The following is a 23114-nucleotide window of genomic DNA, read 5'->3' as shown; positions in this document are numbered from 1 at the left end:
GAACAAAGACAAAAAAAAAAAAATTCATTCACACGAAACTTCATTCAACCAGCAAGAACAAAAGGCATTGTCCATGACAAAAAAAGTCACACAAGACATGAACTTTGAAAACTGCATCACATTTTATGCCCGGCTGGATGTCACGACATCCCTCACAACGCCACTCACGCCAGGTCACATCAATGTGTATGCCACAAAATCCCTCACAACGCCATTTTCAACGTCACATTAACAATGTAAACACATTTATGAAGCTAATAAAAACTACACCATCAAAACAGAACCTTGAGAACAGGCTTGGACTACTTACGTCCTAGCACAAAAAGCATAAAAATATGAACACGTTTTGTGGATCCTGAATATAGTTTGTTTCGGCAATCTCTATGGCCAACAGCAGTTTGCAAGAACATAGTTTGAAAACTAGTCAGCAGCAAAGCACATGCACTCGACATCAATTTTCAGTTATAGCATCACTCGTCGTTACAGCAGACTGCACAGGAAGATATGATACTGGTCAAAACATTTCACATCAATGTTTCACTGGCCTTATCCGGACTCTCGTGCATAGATGCCAATGGCCTAAAACTTAACGATGCCATTTCACAATCACTCAAACATCATAACAGTAACAAATGAAATTACTGTGCAACAAAATAAACAGTAATGCCGATATGCATACAAGCCAGAAACTTGTTTAATGAAACCATATCATGTAGGTAAGCGCATACAGTCTTGTAAATACAGGATTTCGTCAGGTAATAATAACTGCAGTATATTATGTCTGAAATCACGACAGAAGGGCAAACCCTCGACGCAAACCACACATTATGCAATCGACACGCATGCACGCACAGGCGCACACACTTGCAGGCTGTCTGGCAGGTACACAAAAAAGAAGTTAAATCTTCAAAACCATGAATGCAAAAAAAACAAGCACATAGAGGAAAAGCTATTATTGGCTTAATGATAAAAATGTCTCCCATGTAAATGAGCCGCAAGACCTGCGCTGCCAAGAACAACAACGAAGACCTGGTATGCAAACACTGCTGATGAAGCTCCCTGATGTGTCTTCACGCGTTCGCAAAGATAGCAGAATTAGCCTAGAACACGAAAATTACTTGTAAGTTGGTACACCAGCACACTAAACTGCAGTTGGCGGCACTCATGAGGCAGTACAAAGTAACAAAATAATCTAAATAAATTTTGTTGAAATTGTCAACTCCGACAAAAATTAAAACACGAACTGGAAACTTCTATGTTTTTATAATACATAAATATTTAAATAACTTTCGTAGAAACAGACTGTTTATAAAAGCAAACAGTATTTGTAATTTCACTTCCGTCTTCCCCTTCTTGTCTTTTATCATAAATTTCTCTATCTCTTATCATTTATCATACAAAAATACAGAAAAGACTTTCTAGCTTTTAGAGATAAAACAAGTCTTACAAACAAAAACTGTCATCACTGACAAGCTTCCGGATGCAGCAAACATGTATTTTTATTTCACGGTTTGCCACTGTGGCTGAGGCGTTAAACATTTTTCTTAATGCCCTATATACTGTCAAGAGACAAACACAAACTGATGATGACGACCTTAAAAAGCTACAAGTCAAAACAAAAGCTCAGCTTAAATGACGAAACTTTACAAATCATTTCCACTCATAATCTCAGGCTGCAAAACGATTAGTAATTTACAGTGACAGGCTTAACTTTACTATAGCGGGACGGTAGGTGTACACAATAAAGATGGGCGACGTGACAAAAGTTAACTATTCAGATCGCGTCACTTCCGAGTTGAAGCATTCCCAATTTTCTAGTTCCATCTGTTGACGAATGTCTGTATCTTGTTAGTGATGGCATTTGTCATACGCCATGTCTCAGATCCATAAGGACTGACTTTATATTTGTATTAAAGATATGATTCCTGGTGTGTAAAGATAAAGCCGTGGAGTTCCAGATAGGTCGTAGGGTGTGGAAGGCGAGCCTGACTTTGTTTATTCGGCTTCTTACATTTTCTTCTGACTATGCTGCCAAGGTAGGTGAAACGGTCAGACTCTGTAATATATTCTCCTTCCCCATTGTTCTTTCTTTATTCCAGAATTTGTCAGGATTAAAAACTCACCCCTCAATTTTCTTTCTACCTACACTCTATATGCTCTTTCTTCTTGCAGTTTTCACTTGTTAACATGTTCATTGTTCTTGGCAACTGTTAGTTTATTCCTTGTTGTTCCTTTGAGGAGCATAGGGCCGCAAAAACACCTCACCAGCGGACCCGGTTTTAGGCAGCCCTCTTCAGTTGGGCCCAGGTGGTTCCGATGTCCTTTGTCTCGCTCTCTGCTGTTCTTTTCCAAGTCTGTTTCGGTCTCCCAACTCTCCTCTTCCCCTGAGGGTTGCAGTCAAGTGCCTGCTTGGCATTGGTGTCAGCTGGTTTGCGCAGGGTGTGTCCTATCCAGCCCCATTTGTGCTTTTTGATGTCTTGGCTACTGGCATCCTGGTTGCTTTTGGAGATCTTTTCAGGCCATCTTATTCCCAGAGTATGGCGTAGGTATCGGTTGGTAAAGGTCTGGAGCTTAAGTTGATGGCATTTGTCACTCTCCAGGTTACAGAACCATAAAGTAGGACAGCTTTCACATTGGTGTTGAAGATGCGGGTCTTACTGCTGAAGGATAATGCTCGGGAGTTCCAGATGGGCGTAGGCTGTTGAAAGCATGCCTGACCTTGTTGATGCGGCTTTTGGTGTCATCATACCCTTCACCGTCCTTGTTGACAATGCTCCCCAGATACGTGAAGTGGTCTGTTTCTAGGATGTTCTTTCCTTAAGGTTGGATTGAGAGTTCCCGCTTGTTGTTGATTCTCACCACTTCGGTCTTCTTTCTGTTGACCTTTAAGCCAATCTTCTCTGCTTCCTCGGCTAGCTTACTCCGTTTGGTTTGTGCATGTTGTTGCCGATTAGATAGAAGACTGATGTCATCTGCAAAGTCCAGCTGTTTGGTGAAGGTCCACGCGATACTGGTGTTCTTATCTTGGGTTGTCTTGCACATAATCCAGTCTATGACTATCAGGAAGATTGTTGGTGATAATATGCAACCCCTGTCTTACGCCGGTCTTCACTACAAAGGGTTTGGTGAGTTTGCCGTTGCGAATAACTTGGCAGGACGAGTCAGGACAACCCTTGGATGATGTTTATGAGCTTAGGTGGAATGCGTAGTGGATCATCAGCCTTCAGATGACGTCCCTGTCTACAATGTCGAATGCCTTCTCAAGTCCACAAAAAATATGTAGAGGGAGGACTGCCATTCAGTAGACTGCTTAATGATAATATGGAGGGTGGCAATGTGGTCAGTGCATGATCTATCCTGGCGAAACCCTGCTTGTTCTGTCTCAGTCTCTTATGTGGTGCCTTCTTCAGCCTCTCTAGAATTACCCTTAATAGAACTTTACTGCGGATGGACAGCAGCAAGATCCCCCACCAATTGTTGCACTGAGAGAGGTCTCCTTTCTTCGGTAACTTGACCAGGTGGCCTAGTTTCCAGTCTGTTGGTACTAGCTCTTGTTCCCAGATCTTGTGTAGAAGGGGCTGTAAAATTATTGCTGTTGTTTTCGGGTCTGCCTTTAATGTTTCTGGGTCTGCTGCTTTGCTACTTTTCATGCTTCTGACAGCTTTCATGATTTCTTAGTGGGAGGGCTGGTGTTGACATGAAGTTGTTCAGTTGCTGGTGGTATGTCAGGTAAACATGAATGACGAGGTCGATTCAGGATCTCTTCAGTGTTCCATCCAGCAGTCTCTTTGTTCTCCATCGTTTGTTACGGTCTTGCCGTCTTTGGCTTTCACTGGCTTGTTTGGGTTAATGTTCCTGCCTGACAGAGTTCGTGCTATTTAATAGTCGCTTCATGTTTCCCTGTATAGCTGCTGTCTCTGCTTTTTCTGTCAGTTCATGGGTGAAGCGTCTCTTGTCCTCTCTGTCAGACCTCTTCTCTTGACGGTTGGCTTCCCAATATTCAGCTCTGAGATCTTCCTTCTCTTGTTGATCTTGACACTGGTTGAGCTCCTGTTTTAGTCCTTTTCTTGATACGATCTTTACCCAGGTGTCTTGGGTCATTCCTTGTGTTTTATTTCCCTCTTATCTAGAACATCAGGTTGTCTTCCAAATGCTCTTGGGTGTTGACCACAGTTCCCAGATCAGGATGGCCAAAAAAAGGACCTTTAAAGGACCTTAAAAGGACCTTTCATGCATTCGAAGGACCTAAGTGACAGTCATCAATGCAAGTTTTTCTCTTGTGTGTCGGAAAATGTATTATTTATGAATCTGTGGTCTTCTCTATGTTCTCAAATACATGTATTTCTAGTAATAAATAATCAAAGAGTTAATTTTGATGCCTGTCTGCCATATTTAGATTAGATAAATTAAAAGTGTCCTTAGCGCCGCTGATAACATACACCGTTAATGTTTCCAAGTTTTCTAGAAATCTAAGTAATAATAATTGCAAAACCTGAAAGCCATTTCTTTGGTGTAATACAAAGTCAGTTCCGTGTCTCTCTCTCGCACACACACTCTAATGGAAGAAGAGGAGATTAAAATAGAGCTATGCACTAGTTGAGTACTAGAAGATCAAAGTGAGAAGAGTAAGTTTCTAAAGAACTTTTCTGAAAAAAAAGAAGCGTTTTTGCGAATACGGAAGGGCAACTAGTTGTAATGTGTAACCAAACATTTTCTTGTGACTACAAGGAATGCAAGGATTGGAGGATCAGAATGAGGAATGAAAGAGTGTGATCCTATGCTAACAAAGATGGAATGAGTCGAAACCTGTCAAGCATTACACCATTTTATTTTTAAACCTTGAGATATTATTTAAGCATTCTTATTACACATACATGTAACATCATGCAAACATATACATATAACCAAGCATGATATACTAATACACATAAGATAAGAGTTATTACAAAAATGACAAAGCAAGTCCATCTACTATAAGCAAAAGTTTCATTGATGAAAGTTCATTCTTTGTCACCCCTACAGCTTACCAATACTAAACAATACAATTTCTTTTACACAACCTAATTTCTCTAAATAGTTCTGGTTTTTTAACATGTTCCATAGCATACATGTACAGAATTGTGCAGGCTTATTTAAACTAAATAAACATTTAATTCTGAATGTCACAATTCAACACCTTTTAATTTCTTCTGTAATCTATAATGTCTGACTGAATCTTTGTTATCTCCTCTTCTTGTCTTTGGCTAACAAACGCATGTTGTATAGATCTTTCAATAAGTGAAAACTTTTTGCTCTTTCAGCCTTGGAAACTATGTCCGTACAGCCAGTTCCAGCAGGTGTCGTTCTTCGCACTGGTGGTCTTTAGCCTTTTTGTGAGTATTACCAGCTCATCTCCTAATCTCTTTCTGTGGGACCTGCTTTTCTTCTGTTTCCTTCTGCTGCTTCTGCTCAGAGAGGTAACGTTCATACCTGCCATAGCACTAGAGCGGAATATCAATCAGTGGTTTGGAGATCTCAACATTTCCACCCCTCCCACACTGTGAATATGATCAAGAATTACTCTGCGTGCTTTTAGTGCAGTCTGACTAAGATTGTCAGCTACTGTTTTCTTGTTGAATGAAAATCCTCTTTCCACTGTAGCTTGACCATGAGAGAGTAAGGAGTAACTGTCTGACAACAGACCACAACACCTGAAAACTCTGCTTTTCCAGCAAGGGCATCATAAAACCAACTATCCAGTCTTTGTGTCATAGGGTCCAAAAGCCTTACTACAACAACCCCCACCACACCCCTCACCTGCAGAACTGTCAAGAAAATTACGGAACTCTGACAATACCTTGTCACACAAGTCACATCATCAAACCTTTTCACACTTGGCAATACAACAAAAACCTTTTTCATTTTTGTATTGATTTGTCTTTTCCCCATGGTCTTTGGGTTTAAGAAAGTTATGTTTCTCACTAGGGTGTACTTCAAGTGAGAGATTTATCCTGCAATTTTTAGAACAACTGCTTTCAAAAATCTCTGCATTCAGCCTGAAGGCCATGAGAGTTCCATCGTTTTACTGATGACTGTTTCTTAGCCTACAGCCAGTAGTCTATCAACCCTGAAGCCAAGTTCGATCATGGCTCAGATTGACATGGTTAGAACTGTTGCATATATCAACCTGCACAAGTTGGAGGGCAGTTTCACATTTATTAAGTACATTGACTTGATAAATTTGTGCATCAGATTTTCATAATGTCATGTAAGTCTAAAACAAAGGAAAGGAAGAAGAGACTGGCGATCAGCTTGTATTTTCTCCAAAAAAGGTTCAAGTAATACTGGCAATTAAACTAAAGCAAACAGCCAGACGACACATGAAAGCAAAGGGGTAGATAAGACATCCAGCTTTTACAATATATCAAAAGATTGTTCTTTGGCAATGGATTTTTTCTCCATTGCAGCTTTGACAAATTTTTCCAATATGGAAGCATAACAATTGCTTTTTCAAGCAACAGAATTGTTTCAAGCCATCGGTGAGCACAGAACTTGGCTGGAAAAGATGTGGAACCAGTTACTTTTATATAATCTTCTCTTCTGGCTGGGCTGTCTCTGAACAAGATATAAGCAGATGTAAGAAATTACTCAAGGCTCCCATTGAGAAGCCTCCCGACCCACGCCTAAATGCATTGTGCATAACATGGAGTCCACAGCTGCCCACATTTAACAAACAACAATTGTGATTGGTAATCATGTCGTTATTAATTTCTCAAGAAGGTTTTAGGTTTACAGAAAGGTCCATCCATAGAAATTTGAAGTAAATTAGCTTGCTTGAAGTTTGATTCGCTAATTACCTTACTGAAACTTTTGTTGAAGGTCTATGGCCGCGAATGACCCAAAAATTCCGAGGTCACGGTAATGAGCTCCTTACAGCATTGTCACTCCAGTAACGAACATGGAAATCCAGCTGTTTAGTTTGAGTCTTATGGTTAGAAGATTATCAAACAAAAGAACATACTCAGGCGACGAATTACACAGTCCAGAAGCAATTTCGAAAAGTGAGGAGCAAGCCCAAATGAAGTTAGATAACTGGCTTTTGTTGACCGCACTTAAATTCTGCAGCTACTTGGCTGTCTGGGAACATAAGTCGAAACAGTTCAGCAGACTTTTCAGCAGATCTGAAACTGTAGTTGTGATTCCACAATCTTGAGAGTCCACAGGATCTCTGCCTTCAATCGTTCATGCTCATCACGAAACCTATTCAAAGAAAAATTTAAGTTACATTATGTCTGTAAACATTATGTTTCTGTCTGAATAAAAGACAGGTTTCAAAAAGCAATAATTAATGACATGATAATATAAATAATACTAAACTAAGTTAAAGTATAAAGATGGCAGCATAGTTGAAAAATGAAAGTATTTTCAGCTAACTGATTTAGCTTTAATGTTAAATTGTTGATTTTAAAAATCCAAAAAATAATGTATTTGCTGGTAAAATAGGATAATAAGCAATACATTATTAATTATACTTTCTTTTTAATCTTTCCTGATCAGATGCCAAAAATTCAGATCAATTTTCTGCAGCAAAGCTGTAGTAAGATTCGTGATTGTATAAAACTCTATTTGTAGTTCGAATCATGAGAAAATTGAAAATCTCAACTTTTTATTTAAATAATTCTTTGCTATTTACTGATCTTTAAGCTATTGGCTTCACCGTAAATTAGACGATAGGCTTAATAAAGAGTGGAAAAAAACCGCAAAATGTTATGCACGCTTTAATTTAATTGTGTTTTTCTAAGTACCCACATCGTTAACTAAATGAATCGCTAAAGATAATTAATTGTCAACTTACTGGACACACTTGCAGAGCTGGTCGGTTTGCCCGTCTGATTTTTGAGGCGGGCTGTGGATGTTTCTCGATGACGAAAGTAATCAGTTACACAAAGCGCGCATCTTTCAGAATACTTTTATTTGCCTTTGGTGTCTTTCGGTAACCATGTGCTGTTTCAGACACTTTCGCCCATTGATGAAAGATTCAGAGATATTTTGCAGGCAGCACATCGTGCCAAATGTTTATTGCTCGAGTCTTTTATTAACCAATCTTTATACTTGTCTTCCTTAGCCACTTCTTCCTGAAAAGAGCACTTCCCCGGCATCTTTCAAAATTGTTAAGCAGACAAAGAAATGTGGTCGACACGACGAGAGTGAACTCGCGAAAGGCCGAAACGGACGTTCCCGACCGCGAGCGAGACTGGGTAAGTCATGTGATTAAATAGCAATGCAGCAAAAATCGTCGGTATATTTTGCGCCAAAGTCTACTCCGGAAATAAAATTTGTTGTAATATTTATCGATAAAAGGACTTAAAAGGGTCACAGAGAAAATGTAAGGACCTGTGTGAGAATTTGAAAGGGACCGCATGGCAAATAAAAGGACTTAAAAGGCCTTTTGGCGAAAATTCAATATAAAAGGACTTAAAAGGACCTTGCAAGGACCTGGGAACCCTGTGACCAGTGTTCTTCCACTGATTCTTTTGTCAGTCCTGAAAGGGCCTCATACTTATTGTTGACTTTCCAAATAAAAATTTCCTTTGTTTCCTTGTTATTGAGTATTGAACTTGCGGTGTGGTCAGCCTACTGGATCAATGAAGGACTTCAGCTTAATCTTGAAGACAAAAAGCAAAACCCCCAACCTGGAGGGCCAGGGTGTAACATTTTAGTCTGGCCTTTGCCCTGATAGACCTGTTCGGCTTGATTAGACCTGCCAGGAGCACAAGACTCCCGCCGACATAGCTCTGTGGATCGACAAGGCGCGCAAGCCACCACACCACTACAAGGTAAGCTGCGCCAACTGGTGGTGGTCTTGGCAACTGTACTTGAACACGTTTTAAACCAACTTTACCATCATTATCCTGTTCAACTTGCATAATCTGTTGGTCGAGTACATAACCACCCCCCACCCCTTCTACAAAAAAAAAAAAAAAACAACTGAACCTTCATTCAGGAATCAAGATTCATAATCTCAAGACACAGTCTCAGCTTGTTATCTCATTACATCTCATAGCACTTTTGGCGAGAAGCGTGGGTAGTGATATAAAATAGATTGATGATCTATACGATATATGATCTATATCTACGCGATAGCTTCGAGGGAAATATGTTCTGCTAGGAACTGCAGCAAGGGGCAGGGCTGGCAAGATAACAAGCTGCGACTGTACAACCAAATTCAATGACTTACCATTTCCTTTTGTGTAATCTGTAAGTGTTTCTTCACTGCCTGGTGCATGGCCAGGAAAAAAGTCATCTTAGACAAGCTCTCAGCACCAAGTACACGTTCCAGGTGAGCACGGCAGTTATCATAGTGGTATACGGTGCTCTTCAGTTTCTGAAGACGTTTAAAATTGAATCGACCTGTGAATGGCATGAGAAGAGTGGAGCGGTTCCTTCTTAAGTCCTTTTGTCGTTGCTTCTCCTGAGTGACACCTGAAGCAAACTGTCGACTCTTAAAAATACTCTTTACAAGGACTTGATGAAGTTGCTGAAGTCTTTTGAAGGAATTTGGTGGGATACTCTCGAGAAGAATCAAAGCATTGCCTTCCTGTGTACAACAAGTATCAAGCTCGTCCGGGAGCAAGAGCGCTCTCGGTAAACTCTGGTGCTTGCGACCAATGTTCCCATTCTTGGTATGGGCAATGGATTCATCAAAGTCACTGGCTACATCACAAAGGCTCTTGCGAACAACATTAAAAGTATCTGGAGACAGACAGGATCGCTGAATCAGCTGCTGTCCTCTATGAGAACCACTCTGTGCATTGCACGCCCAGTCTACATCTGGCAAAGGGATGTCATTTTGTTTCTTTTGCATTGCCTCAAGCAGATTTAAGCACTCCTGAATTAGCCCCAGTTCAATCTCTATCTGGTCAACTGGGAAAGTGTCGAACGATTGTTCAAGTGGTATGTGTAACATTTTCTCGACATGACCAACTTGTTCTGGTTTCGCTATCATTCTCTGTTTCTGTACAACAGTTTTGTGTGCACATTCAATTATGTCCACTTTTGTGCACTTCGCTTCAACTTCTAGCAATTTGCGGGCACCTTCATTTGTGTCGATTTCTGAGGTATCCTGAGTAATCCCATTGGGATACAGACGTTTAAATTTACCTGTATGCTGAGAATTATGCACGTTTTGAAGGTTCTTATGCACAGCAGTTGTCTGACGACTTGTTATCGAAGACTTTTCAGCAATCTCTAACGACTGATTCAAGCTTGTTACACGGCTGTCTGTACAATCTTCAAATTTCTGCAGAGGTAAACGGGTAGTTACATGTTCTGGTCTTGTCCCTTTCTTTTTGTCCTCAGCCCGGCAAGCAAGTAGTCTGTCGATACGGTTCTGACTGAGTGATTCTATAGAGATGCATTGTTTCTCATCAGACATCAACATACTGCTCCACATCTGACCCCCTTGAGGTAACGTTGTATGCATACCCTTGGAGCGAGAGCTCACAACCTTCTGATCTACTTGCACTTCTCTCCTTTCATCTTTTGCCAAGTTCGATCCCAGCTTTTCTTTACATTCTATGTTCTTTTCAACACCGTTTCCACAGTTGTTTGTTGCAAAAATATTATCTTCTGAAGCTTGAGCGTCTGCGTGAGCCTTTTCTGAAGAATCTTTTATGTGTTTTAAAATCATATCTGTTAGGCTGGACACTTCTTCTTCCGTCACTGTCGAAATGCTGAACTGTTCATTTTTACGTTCACTAGTCATCAAAGCAGCATTCTTTGGGACATCTCCTCTCAAGTCTGAACAGTTACCATCTGCACTCCGTGATGGACCTGCCAGCTCTTCGTTTGAATTCAGACTGTCAGCATTATCTTGTTTATCACTACAACTTTGTTCACTTTCTGTTTTTTTATCTGTCAGAACAGCTTCAGACTTCAAGTCCTGATCTTTATTTTTGACACGTTCTTTCTGGTCTTTCCCAATTTTTTTATTTGTGCTCAAAAGGTTAATTGCTAAGGAATCAGCATGGGAGGACTTTGCTGTACAAACTGGATTGCTGTCTTCCACTTTGTGCTTGGTCTCAAAATCTGGCACATCTGCACCACATGTTGAAACTTCTCCAGAACATTCAGACCTCGCATCATCAAGATCGTCAGTCTGATTCGGAAGATTTTTCATCTCCTGGAGGATCATTTCTCTAGCATAGGACAAAACCTCTAAAGACGTGTCAGCGAGAATGGAACAGGTTGATCCAGATGACTGTGGTGAATTAACAGCTTTGATCTCATCATCTAAAATTTTCTTTGGCACAATGTTATCTTCAGAATCAACACTGCTTGACCGCGACTGTTCTTTTAGTCTCTTTAACGGTGCAAAGGTTTCCCTCCAACCTTCAAATTTCTTTGAAAGTGATGAAGAATCTTCTTTATGTCTTTTAACAAACTGCTGCCATTTTTTTGCTTTTGCCGATATGATGGCTGTGGCTATATCAGTTTCTCGTAATGCGATAAGTTTGGGTTTTTTAGGTTCCATCTCAGCTTCCAACAGCTCGTGAGCAAATCCATCCAAGTCACCACCATCATCATCTTTGTTGGCAAGCAGCTCTGCTTTTCTTTTCTGATCCCATCTTGATTTTCGTTTAAGCATCTGATGTTTCTGGAGCCCTGACTTACCGAAGTCCTCCGAACAACCCTGCTTTCAGTGAAGAATTTGAATCAACAGATGCAGATGCTTCAGATGATGAAAATGACGATCCTGCTGACTCTGATCTGTCAGACTGGGCAACAACTGGACAGCCTGATTCTCCGGTCATGTATGTGTTTAAGTCATCTTTCACAGAACTCTTTTTACAAGCCATCAATAAAGCATCTTCGCTCTGAATATTGTTAAAGTTTTCTTTGCGTTTTTTCTTTGAATCCAGGACTATCACTTCACCTGAAACAGCTGCCTTAGAAGTTGTGCACCCTGGTTTGTTATTTAATTCTAAAACTGTCCTCCTCTTAGTGTCCTCTTTCGTAGCTACATCTGAGATTCTGTTTCTTGAAATTTTTGAGCCTGTTGTCTCGGATTCCAAGCTTTTGGTGCAAGAGGTAGCTATTTTGATCATGGATGTTTTTGAAACTGAAGTTTTTGTGGAACTTCCCCTTCCTGCATCTGACTTTTTATGACCGCGCCCAAAACCTTCTGATGCCAAATGCTGTGTCTTTGGTTTAGTGCCACGAGATGAACGTGAATCATCTGAATCTGTACGTTTCTTCTTTCTTTTTGGGGGACTGGAAGATCTGTTCTTTTCCAAATTAGATGAATTAGATGAACTACGTGATCTTGAATATTTAGTTCTCCTTTTTGAACGACTTAATCTGTCCTTCAAGAAACAAGGTGAAAAAGTTGAGTCATCTGATCCAACACACTCACTCTTTCTTCTGAAACGATCAGAATGTCCATCCTTTAAACTTGGTGAGCCACTTGAATCTGTCTGCAGAGTTTTAGACCTGCTGTAGCCAGCGGCTTTAGATGTTGACTTGTGGGACATGTCAAAGTAATCGTCTGGACCAAAATGCTTAAATCTGGTTTTGGAAGAGCTGGATGAGTTGCTATAGCTGTACTTTTTTTCTCGATCTGATGACGTGTCATCATTCTCTGACTTTAGACGCTTTGTCTTATCTTTGCTTTTAGTAAAATGCTTGAAGTCTACTTCACCCAACCTACTGCTAGACTCTGTGTCTTTACTGCCCTGAGGAGATAAATTCCGTTTGCCACTAAGAATATCTGAGAACCATGAATACACATCACTGCCACTCACAGAAGAAGACATGCTAGGTTTCTTGCTGAAATCTGCTGCATTATTACAATTGTATGATGGAGCAGAGGATGGTGGCATATTTGCTAAGTTGAGATCTCCACCATGTACTGTAGCGCCATGAACCATGGGTGAGACAATCCCAACAGCAGAATGTCTAAGTACTGTTACCATTGGAAAAGTTATGTTTCCAGCTGATGACTGCTGGAAATTAGGTAGGTGCTGAACAGGGAACTGTTTCCCTCCGGGTAAAAAAGTCTGTGGAGGCGAAGGTAGAAAGCAATGTGGTGATTGAGGTGGCTGATTAAACCCTGGCAAAGATGGCAAAAACATGGCTACTGGTCTAGCTGTGGAACCGAAATAGGGTTGGCCTAATTCTACATAATGTGGTTTCCCTGTATAATATCCTGGTTGTTGCTGAGAGTTTTGATGAATGTTTCTTACAGAGATTGTGTTTCCCATATTTTCATATGATACTGTTTGTGGCTGCATGGATCCCTGATGAATAAAGTGAGGTGTCTGATTTTCTACTCTTTGACCAATGTTTCCAGATGGTAGATTCTCAACACTTTGGAACATAGGAACAGCTTTCAAGGACATTTGCTCTTCACATTCGTTTATACAATTTTTTATTTCACCTTGCTGCTTTGCAACGCTGGGAATAGGGCAGCCAATGCCAACAGGCCTGGTCTTCACAGAGATTTGAAACTCCTTGTCTTCCTCCAAACAGTCAGAAGAAAACTCTCTTTCAGCTTCACTGATATCCAATGTAATTGGAGATTTTGTAAGTTTTTCTACAGGTAGCCTACAGGCTCCATCTACATTAGGTAATTCAAAAGTTTCTTGTTCAAGCACTATTTTTTGGTCTCTGCTACAAGCTGTCTGATTGGAGCTTCCCTCTTCCTGACAAGCTCCCTCTACATCATTCTCACCACTATAGGAAATAAGAGCTGTGCTAACACTTGGTTCTTCAGCAGCCAAAATTTCTCTTTTTGCTTGCTCAACATTCTCAGTTGAAACAGACAAAACTTCAGTTGCAAACTTCAGCCCATCACACACACTTGAAATGTTACAGAGTGGTGGTTCTTCAATAAGATCCAAACCTGGTATTGAATTTCTTGTGGGAAAACTACTAGTTTTGTTAATCATATCAAAAAAACTTGAATTGTCATATGCTGAACTGACGTGGCTGCCTTGCTTTTCTGACGTGGATGCCGACACCAATTTAAGAGATGGATTATCAAGCAAGACACCTGAATCAGAAATCCCATCACAGACAATGTCTGAAGTTTTAAGGGCCTCAGATTTTGGACATGCAACATCTATGGCATTTTTTTTATTCTCACTTTCTTGGCAGCTAAATTGGGCTGCCTGTAAGCTTTTCCATTGCTGCCAGTTTTTCACATTTCTATGAGAATTGACTGAAGAGCTCTGCAATCTGCTGGGTGACTCCATTAAATTCACCGTCTCAATCGCAACAGATCTTTTTTCATTAACCTCAACATCACATGATCGTTGAGGAATAACTTCTTTAGTCTGAAGAAGAGTATCTGGCCACTGCACACTTGCCATTTCTCCTCGACTATTTTTTTCATTATTTTTTCTACCAGTACAGTTAGATGGATTTAAGACAAGAGATCTTGACTTTATAGATGACTCAACAAAAAGAGGCGATTTTTTAAAGTTATAAGATGAAGCCAAAGAAGAATATCTAGTATCATCCTTCTCAAACTCTGGCAGAATGCAAGAAAGCTTTGACACCACATTCACAGCAGTGATGTCAAAACAAGGATTTACACTTTCCTCATGTTCTTTGTCAATAAGCACTGGTATCACTTTTGCTGGTACATCTACTAAATCTTTAATAGTGGTTTTAGTATTCACTGATTTTTCCTGCAAGGATGAACATCTCAGTGACTCTTGCTGACTGCCACTTTCTTTTTGAAGAGTTTTTCGACTGCAAACCCTTTCATTTTTAGACTCCTCACTATTTACATCATCAACCTTTTCAGTGTTTCTAGTAAAAGACTCTGATGAATCCAGCTGTGAGTTAATTTCTGCAGCCACAATAGTATGCTCACTGGCTTTAACTGGAATGATCTGTACACAATCTATGCCTGCATACAGTTGCTCTGAATTCTTTGCAGACACAGAAACATGTTCTGTTGTAAGTGTGCCAAATAAAGTGCTCACGGTGGCTTTATTTTCTTGATCTAATGATGCAAAAACATCTGATGCACCTGAATTGTCTTCACTATTGATAATAGAACCAGGGCTCCCCTGCTTCCGTGATGAAACAGCTACCTGTGTTCGGGTATCATCACCTCTTACTTCACCATCAGCTTTTCTCACCAAGTCACCTGCTGATAAATCTGCATCAGGCTTCTCTTTGCCATCAGAAGTATTCTGCATTGAAATGTGGTCTTTTGTGAGTTGTCCACTGTTAGGTTCAAACCTTTTCTGCAGAGTTGAAGAATCTGAAATAGCTGTTCCTGGCTTTAAAATGTCTGGAACTAGTGCTAAGTCGTCTTGTGGTAGTGGGAGATTTTCTGCTTCCTCTCTCTCTACAAGGCTGAGATCAATCACATTTTGGCAGATCCTGCAGTTATCAAAATCTGCTCCCTTAAGGTAGGCCTGTAAATAGGCAAGTAAGAAATTAAGCCTATAACAATCTAATAATATATCATAAGCTTATTAAATGCTGCTAATGCTTTGAGATCAAGTCTTGACTCTAATACTCTAGGCATGTATGAATCTCCAGAAATTTCAATTAAACATGACAGAAATTCAAAATTATGAAATCATGATTCAAGTTCAAAGGTTAGAGTAAAAAACTTGCCCACCTCATTCTATCATGAAACATCACTTTGTTGTAAATGCAAAGGAAATTGGGTATATCCAACTGTATTTCCCCTCTCTCTCAAATACAAAAGATACCCTGAAACTAACTAATAGCAACCAAAAGTTACCCCAAGACGAGACACACACCCCCACACACCTACTTCAGCATCAAGCTAGACGAGATTTACATGGGACCCACACATCCACAAGATAGAGAGACTGGCCTCAGGATGACTGTTTCTGATGAAAAAACTTTCCAGAGCCAAGTAAGGTGCAAGCCAGATCTACCCAGGCAAAGCCTGCCTTGTGATGGAGTATAGCTCTGCTGTCTGAGTTATGGCAGGAACACAAGCTGACTGGACAAAATTGCAAAAAGCTGGGATGTGGATCATCACTGGTGGACTAAATACTACACCTATCCGCTTCCTTGAGACAATCACAAGACTCGCCTCAAGCCTGAGACATGAAGCTCCTGATCCAACGTGAGAAGCTACAAAACTTCACTCACATCCTGTTCACTAATAGCTACAAGAGGCCACCAAGAATAAACTAAAGGAGGGCAGCTTCAAACATTAACCAAAGCAGCTGACTTGGAACCATTGCAACACTGCACATTCCAGACAAGTGAGGATGGACATTCAGCTCCTGTGCACAAGTTTCCAGGAAAACCAACAAAAGAGACCAATGAAACTCCCTTTTCATGTCTCTCACCCTGGCAATGCTGCATCAGAGCTTTAACTCATCAACATGGAACCCTGTCTTTATAGATGGATTCTGTCATCGACATTGGGAGAAATTGCCATGTGCCACCCATATGGATGCAGCACTTCAAGGTCACTATCTGCTGTATCTCCATCATCCAACTATCAGGTGGAGCTCGCAGCTCTACAAAAATCTACCAGACATCAGCATCAAAGCCAATGCTGCCTCTCTTGTTTTTCTGACTGACTGCAGTTTAGTCATCCAAAGCTTGCAGTCCCCCCCACCCCACCCCGTGGGACACACAGCAAATCCTGAGCACTCCCTCTCAGTACATGACGGTGGTTATCCAGTGGATCCCTGCACATTACAGCATGTAAGGAAACGAGGAAGAAGAAACTCACCAAGTCTAGAGCAACCAAATCTGTACAACAAAGCCAAGGCTCTAGTTAAACACCACTGAGCCAGTGGCAAGTGAACACAATCTACTATCAGACAGCTAGAGGCTCAGTCTGAAATGCCGCCAACAGACCATCATCTTTGGCCTGTGCACTAGACATTACTGACTGCGTGCATAAATGCTCCACATGGGGCTGTCATACACTGAAAACTGCTTATGAGAGATGGACCCAGATAATGTCTGCAGGTCTGCTTACTATGACGACATGAAAACAGATAAGTGGCCTTAGGGTGCCACAGACATTAGAAAAAACTTTGTGGGACAACAAAGAAAATATTGAAAAATAACCTTCTTCATAACTACAGAAAAATTTGGTCTGATAGACAAGATCCCTGGAACGCAAAAGAAAAGAAAGGTGAAAAATTGCTATCTTGGCATGTGCTCTCATGTCATCAATGTTTTGAAAAGAAAGATACATCCTGAAAAATTGAAATCTTCAAATGTGATTTGACTTGATAAATCCTTGGATTTCATGCCTTTTTATTAACAGTTTTGGAGTAAAGATCATTTAATACGACAGACACAGGTGGGTGGCTCAGACTTAATTTGCAAAAAAAGGGCTGGATATATGTCCATATTCGACTCAAAGGATCTGTCAGAACGCAGGGTTTCCTCACCCTCCAAATGAATAGGCTAAGCTTTTATTTCCACAAATCTTAATAACTTTCATCCTTTATCTAATGGATCCTATCAATGTCCTGCAGAGAAAAAGTTTGAAACTGTGCTATCACCAATTTCCACAAATGCCCTAGCTCCCGTTTGATATTCAGCCTTCCATAACCAGGTTCAAGTGGTTTATGATCTTCACACATATCTGGGCTAAACTCAAGGCTACACAGCAGTTCCTTCACATGTGAAAATAAAATATCAAGCTACATTAGCTGAACCATTTATCATTGAACAGTAATCTGCCTTAGACCATAAAGGAAGCAATTTTAATGGGAACTCTCCAAAATTTGTCATCAATTTTACACTGGACTTATTAATTTTAAATCTACAAAACATTACACTACCAATAATGAAAAGATTTCTATATTGTATTTATCCACTTTAAATAGGTACAATGCACTATACAGGCACAAAAACAAAGTAAAAAAATTTTAGAGACCCAAAATGAAAGCATAAATAGACCAAAACATATCAATAGACACACACCCACACCAACAACAAAAGAATATAAAAGTGTAAGTGTGAGATCAAGTACTCAAGGCAAGGTGAGAAAGAGCAGTCTAGCACTAAATTGAAAGTTGCATTTTGAAAAAATCTGAGTGGCAGGGGTGGTGGCAGCACAGTTAAAAGCAGAGCACAACAGTCATCAGTTCTTGACACCAAGGAAACATCAGTAAGCCCCACAGTAGTCTCGAAAATTCAGAAAGCAGGAGGCAGTATGGAAAAATAACTTACTACAATGATGCACAGATCTTTAACCTAATCCCCAGATATATAGTGGAAGTACCTGAGAGCATCAAAAATGAAAGAGGGGAGGACAATTAAACCTGTAAAGCAGCGTACACAAGATGGTCAAGATGACAAATATGCTGCTAAAGGCCTTAAGTGCACAAAATAGTATATAATGAAACAAGGAGGCACTGGTACTGACAGAACAGTCCAGAAAAGCACAGATCAATAGAAGACACTAGAGATGAAATAGATGCATGGGCAAGATGAAATGAGCAGTTAGGCAAAGACACATCACTTTCAGGTTGGACTGAGGTACAAACGGTTGATTTCTGCTTAATCTCTTATAATTTTGGTTTGTCCCTTTTCTTTAAATTTTTGTTTGTAAGTAGCTCCATCTCACCCCCAGGGATGCAAATAATTAATCCCGGAAGAACAGCATCAAAGTCAAGTTTATTGTTTACTAAAAGGCTAAACAATATTTTTCTTTCTCCTGGAACTAACCGATTAAACTATTCAGAATTTTCTAATATAACTACATTCAAAATGTCATTCTGAAACGAATTTCATGACTTCCAGTTGAAGCTATTAACAACATTAAAAAAAACTTTTTTAAAACTCTTTAAGCTCAAGGTGGCCTCCTATGCTGCCGATATGTGTCCATTATATTCAAGAAGTTTTACTCCAAGACGATGAAAACAAAAAAGGGACGTAATCCTAGCATTTACCAAGGCAAATCACATTTGAACAGAGTTACATTTCTTAACAAGGAAACGGGCATTGAGATTTAAATTTTTCTTTTAAAAACAATGGTGATATGAAGGCACATCCCAAGACAGCTATCAATTTTTCATCTTTTTTGTGTCTGTCATCATCATAAGTTATATTTATTTTCATTTCTACATGGCATGTGACTACTAAAATCCACCAAGTACAGGACCAGATTTCATCCTGATCACTGACTGTGCACAAACCTTCTTTTGGAAATACAATTCCTAATTTCCTTTGGATTTACAACAAAGTGTTGTTTCACAATGGAATGAGGTAAAATACTTTTTCCCCTCTAACTTTGAACTTGAATTATAATTTTACCTACCTGTCATGTTTGGCTTTTTTACAATTTTTAATTCTTAACATTCATGCATACCTGGGTATCAAAGTCAAATGTAAAGGTCCAGACTCACAAAGTTATAAAAGTTTTTCAATGATTTTAGGCTTTACTTTATTCCTACACCATCTCAGTATTTTGGTGTTGTGTACAGGGGTTTTCTTTTTTGGTTTTCCTATTTTGCACAATTTTATTTTCTTTCATTCTTTGCTTATGCCAAATGGAAACAATACCACATCTTCAGAAATGCTAATCTTGAAAAAGTGTATCAGTATACAAAGACAAATGTTTGCTAAACACATACAAGAATTTGGATGAATGTTTTGCTGAATAAGAAATCAGGTTAAGAATTGCATCAGCATTATCAAAGCTTGTTGATGCATTCTCACCTTCACTAGATCTACCAGCAAGACTTGAGGCTGCAGACTGGGCCTGACAAGAGCATCAGTCCAGCTGGTGATGCCAAGACTTGATGCAGATGCACTGTGTTTGATGATCACTGACTTATCACAGTTTTTTCCTTCTCCTCCTCCTTGGGATTGTACAGATGATGCCAGTTCACCATCTAAACAAGGTGCTGCCTCACATGGAATTGTCTCTGAAAAGTCTACTGGGTCATCAAACTGGAAGTCATTGATATTAATATCCTCATCTTCCACCACACTGCTGGGGTTTTGAACAAAATCCTCCATTTTCATTCTCCTTTTTCTTTTTTTCTTATAACCTGTCATACCCTTTACCTGAGGGAGGGGAAATATAAAATGCATCTAGTCAGTGTGGTTCACTGGGACTAACAAAAGGTAAAAATAGGTCAGCAATATATCAGAACAAAGCTTTCTCAAACTGTTTTTTGAATAGTGTGCATAAAAACCTCCCCATACTTGCAAATTATTATTGATGTGCACAATTAAGCAAACCAAGAAAATTAGCCATAGCAGGCCTCAACCCACATTTGAAAGGTTGCACAAAATAAATAAAAGATAGAGGAGACATAAAATAACAATAAATAATACCTAGCAGACTAAACATTTTCTTTCTTTTTTGGGAGGGAGGGGGGTGTCTATGAAAAGAGAAACATAAAAAGTTTGTTTTGATTATCTATCTTGACAGATATTATAAGTTTGTCAGAATTAGTCTAAAACAATGGTGGGTTAGGATGCCGTTGTCTGACTGGTGGTCATTTCGAGGACTGTCCCATATAGAATTTTACGTACCGCACTAGCATTTCTAGCTAAAGTCCAACAACTATTTAGGAAACTGGCCCATGGGCATTTTGCAAAAATAGATCTGCACTTTCAGACTAGAAGCCTGCAGATAACAGCAACAATTTATACAATAATGATAAACAAAAGCCAGAGAAATAAAGCAAATGGTGTCAGAGCCTAGAAGAAAGAAAAAAGTAAAAATACACGCACCTGTTTCTTCTTGAATGTTTTCTTAACTATTTGCTTCTCTGGTTGGCAGCATGGACTAACACCTTTTTCACTGCCCTGTGTTTTAACAGTATGAGACTGTGATGGCTGATTAGTTTCTGACTAAAGAAAACAAATTGAATACTCTTAATCTAAATACTTCAATTTTCATGAAGTACATGACAAATGGGCCTAAGCATTATCAGAAATCACCATGTGAGATACAGCAGGGATTTCTATGGTAAGAAAGAGCAGTTTCTCAAGGATGGGTATCTTTGTGTATTTACCATTGGAAAGACAGACTTATAATAAAGGCACCCACTCAAGCATGACATTAACCTTAGTATGCAAATAAACATATAAATCAAATCAATATAAAGCAGTTTAACTCACTAGTTACCTTTTGCAATGGACTACTAGTTTTTGCTTGCACATTCTACAGCAGTAATGTCTCATGACTAATAACAAAGCAAAAGATTTTTTTTTTCAGTTTCAAACACTAAGGCCTGTTCTTCGAGATAAAAATAGAATATTACAATTAAAACTGACAATGAAATGATTAAAAAAAATGGCCTCAAACCCTACCATAGGTTCAGAAAAGAGCAACAACAAAGCTAATAGTCTGAGATTATGATTCATGTCTACCTTGACAGGAAAATAAATTTGCTTTACACAGATGTAGGGACTGGCATGAAAAAATGCCTACTGTAACCTTTAAGTTACTACCATCTGTGTAACAAACATACATACTGCTGATTTCTTCATTCTGATCTTTCTGTCTAGTACAGGCAGAGGATCATCACTTGGGTTCTTGCCCAGGCCTCCCACATAGATAAAGCCTTTTGGTCGCAGACCTTTAGCTAACCGCACCATGGCTTCTTCATAATCTTTGGTTTCTGTAGAATCTGGTGATTTTTTGGCATTATGTTTTCCTTTTTTCTTTCCTTGTTCTGGTGGTACCTTCTGCACATCGGTTTTGTGTTGGGTGTTTGAAGGCATGTGCTGAAATGTACTCTCTTCTTTAACGTTTTGACTTAAAGCCAAATTTTTCTTTTGCTTTCCTGGGGCCGAAGACAAGAAAACAAGAGGACAAGATTTCAAACTTTTAGAAATACATTTTGTAACTGACGACACATGATTTTTGTCTGGAATGGCTTCAAAGGCATGTGGCATGTTCTGAGTCTGTCCTAATGAATTTTGCTGTCGTGTTTTCTTTCTTGATCTTTTTCTCCTTTTGGAAAGTGACAAAACAGGTTTTGATTCTACGACTTGATGCTTCTTATCCTCTGACAGTCTGGCAGAACTACTGATCTGCAATCCTTCTTTCTGTAACATTTTAAATGTTACTGGCATTTTGGTCTGCGTGTTTGCTGTTTCACGATTTTCACATTTATCCACAGCAGCACCTGAATCAGCTATTTCTTTGCTTAAACTGGAATACTTGGTCTCTCTAGGATGAATCTTCTCAACACTACCAACAACAGGCACAGAGATTTTAGAACTGAGATCATGTATATTCTTTATAGCATGTTTATTATGTTGTTTAGAGGAGATATGATCCGGCTGTTTGAGATCAGAACCAGAATTATGAACACCTGTCACATCTGAAGAACTCTTTTTATTTCGTTCAGTCTGAACTGAAACATTACCAAAAGCAGAAAGCATGTCTGTTCTTTCTGTCTCCCTAGTAGTTGCATCTACTCTCCTGTCTTTGAGGTTAAATGGCAAAAAGTGCATCTGAGGTATAGCAGCTTTTAAGTCTGATTCTCCTTTTTGTTGTTTACTTTCTTTTTCAGCACCATTACTTATGCTTGCATCTTTGCATACATTAAAAAGACCTAGAGATCTCTGGGCATTTTGGGTGAAAGATTTTAACAACTCAAATGCATTTTGAGTAGTGTTTTCTTCCTCCAACAAGGAAGCAGGCTCTTGGCCTACTCTGCTTGCTGAAGTACTGATATCAGAAGTTTTACACAACACAGAAAGTTCAGCTCTTTGATTTTAACTCTTCACTCTGTTTCTGCTCTTGAGTAGACAGTTTCTCTCTCATCTGTTTGTAATCATTAAAAGACAGCTTCTTTCTCCCACCAGCCCATTCACGGCCATTTTTTTTCAATGCAGGTTTCAAGACACCTGCTGGCAATAAGATGTGAGGTTCTGAATTAGGTAATGCAGAGCATTTTGCATCAAAACTAGACTTCAGTCGATTTTCTCTGTTTGCATTTGACACACATAACGTATGAGAAACTGGTGAGTTGCTAACTGTCTTTATACAAACTTTTCCTTGAGAGAGAGAATTAATGCCTGCTGACTGCCCTATAGCAGCCAATTCACCACTTTTAGATACAATTCTTCCAATGTTTCCATGCTTCAAATTTTCATGGCATAAACTGTCACTTTTAGTTACTGCTATAGAG

At 39.5% G+C, this 23114-nt stretch overlaps 2 protein-coding genes across 4 annotated transcripts; both read right to left on the bottom strand.

The window, feature by feature from the left end:
* Positions 1 to 103: 103 nt before the first annotated feature.
* Positions 104 to 11654, bottom strand: LOC112557742. The gene is made up of 2 exons (XM_025227755.1): positions 9218 to 11654; positions 104 to 1100 (listed from the first exon to the last, which is right to left on the bottom strand). The coding sequence occupies exons 1-2, from the start codon at positions 11624 to 11626 to the stop codon at positions 1071 to 1073; spliced, it is 2439 nt and encodes an 812-aa protein (XP_025083540.1). The 5' UTR covers positions 11627 to 11654; the 3' UTR covers positions 104 to 1070.
* Positions 11613 to 22458, bottom strand: LOC112557717. 3 transcript variants are annotated; one of them, XM_025227720.1, is made up of 4 exons: positions 21448 to 22458; positions 20701 to 20820; positions 19675 to 20025; positions 11613 to 15413 (listed from the first exon to the last, which is right to left on the bottom strand). In XM_025227720.1, the coding sequence occupies exons 1-4, from the start codon at positions 22432 to 22434 to the stop codon at positions 11649 to 11651; spliced, it is 5223 nt and encodes a 1740-aa protein (XP_025083505.1). In that variant the 5' UTR covers positions 22435 to 22458; the 3' UTR covers positions 11613 to 11648. The 3 variants fall into 3 exon arrangements, with proteins under 3 accessions (XP_025083505.1, XP_025083511.1, XP_025083519.1); XM_025227726.1 differs by having other exon boundaries at positions 20701 to 20775; XM_025227734.1 differs by lacking the exon at positions 19675 to 20025.
* Between the last annotated feature and the right edge of the window lie 656 nt (positions 22459 to 23114).

This window comes from Pomacea canaliculata, linkage group LG1 (genome assembly GCF_003073045.1).
Source record: "Pomacea canaliculata isolate SZHN2017 linkage group LG1, ASM307304v1, whole genome shotgun sequence".
Taxonomy (NCBI): Eukaryota; Metazoa; Mollusca; class Gastropoda; order Architaenioglossa; family Ampullariidae; genus Pomacea; species Pomacea canaliculata.
The sequence above is the reverse complement of the archived record's forward strand: the minus strand, read 5'-3'. Positions and strand labels throughout refer to the sequence as shown.

What these genes read in the sequence shown, in the direction of transcription:
- LOC112557742 (XM_025227755.1), bottom strand. Translation starts at nt 11,626, where the DNA reads ATGCTTAAACGAAAATCAAGATGGGATCAGAAAAGAAAAGCAGAGCTG. An exon ending in AGATTACACAAAAGGAAATG is followed by an intron (nt 1,101 to 9,217) that starts GTAAGTCATTGA and finishes TTCGTGTTCTAG; the next exon opens with GCTAATTCTGCTATCTTTGC.
- LOC112557717 (XM_025227720.1), bottom strand. Translation starts at nt 22,434, where the DNA reads ATGCACTTTTTGCCATTTAACCTCAAAGACAGGAGAGTAGATGCAACT. An exon ending in AAACATTCAAGAAGAAACAG is followed by an intron (nt 20,026 to 20,700) that starts GTGCGTGTATTT and finishes CCCCTCCCTCAG; the next exon opens with GTAAAGGGTATGACAGGTTA. An exon ending in TGCTGGTAGATCTAGTGAAG is followed by an intron (nt 15,414 to 19,674) that starts GTGAGAATGCAT and finishes GCCTATTTACAG; the next exon opens with GCCTACCTTAAGGGAGCAGA.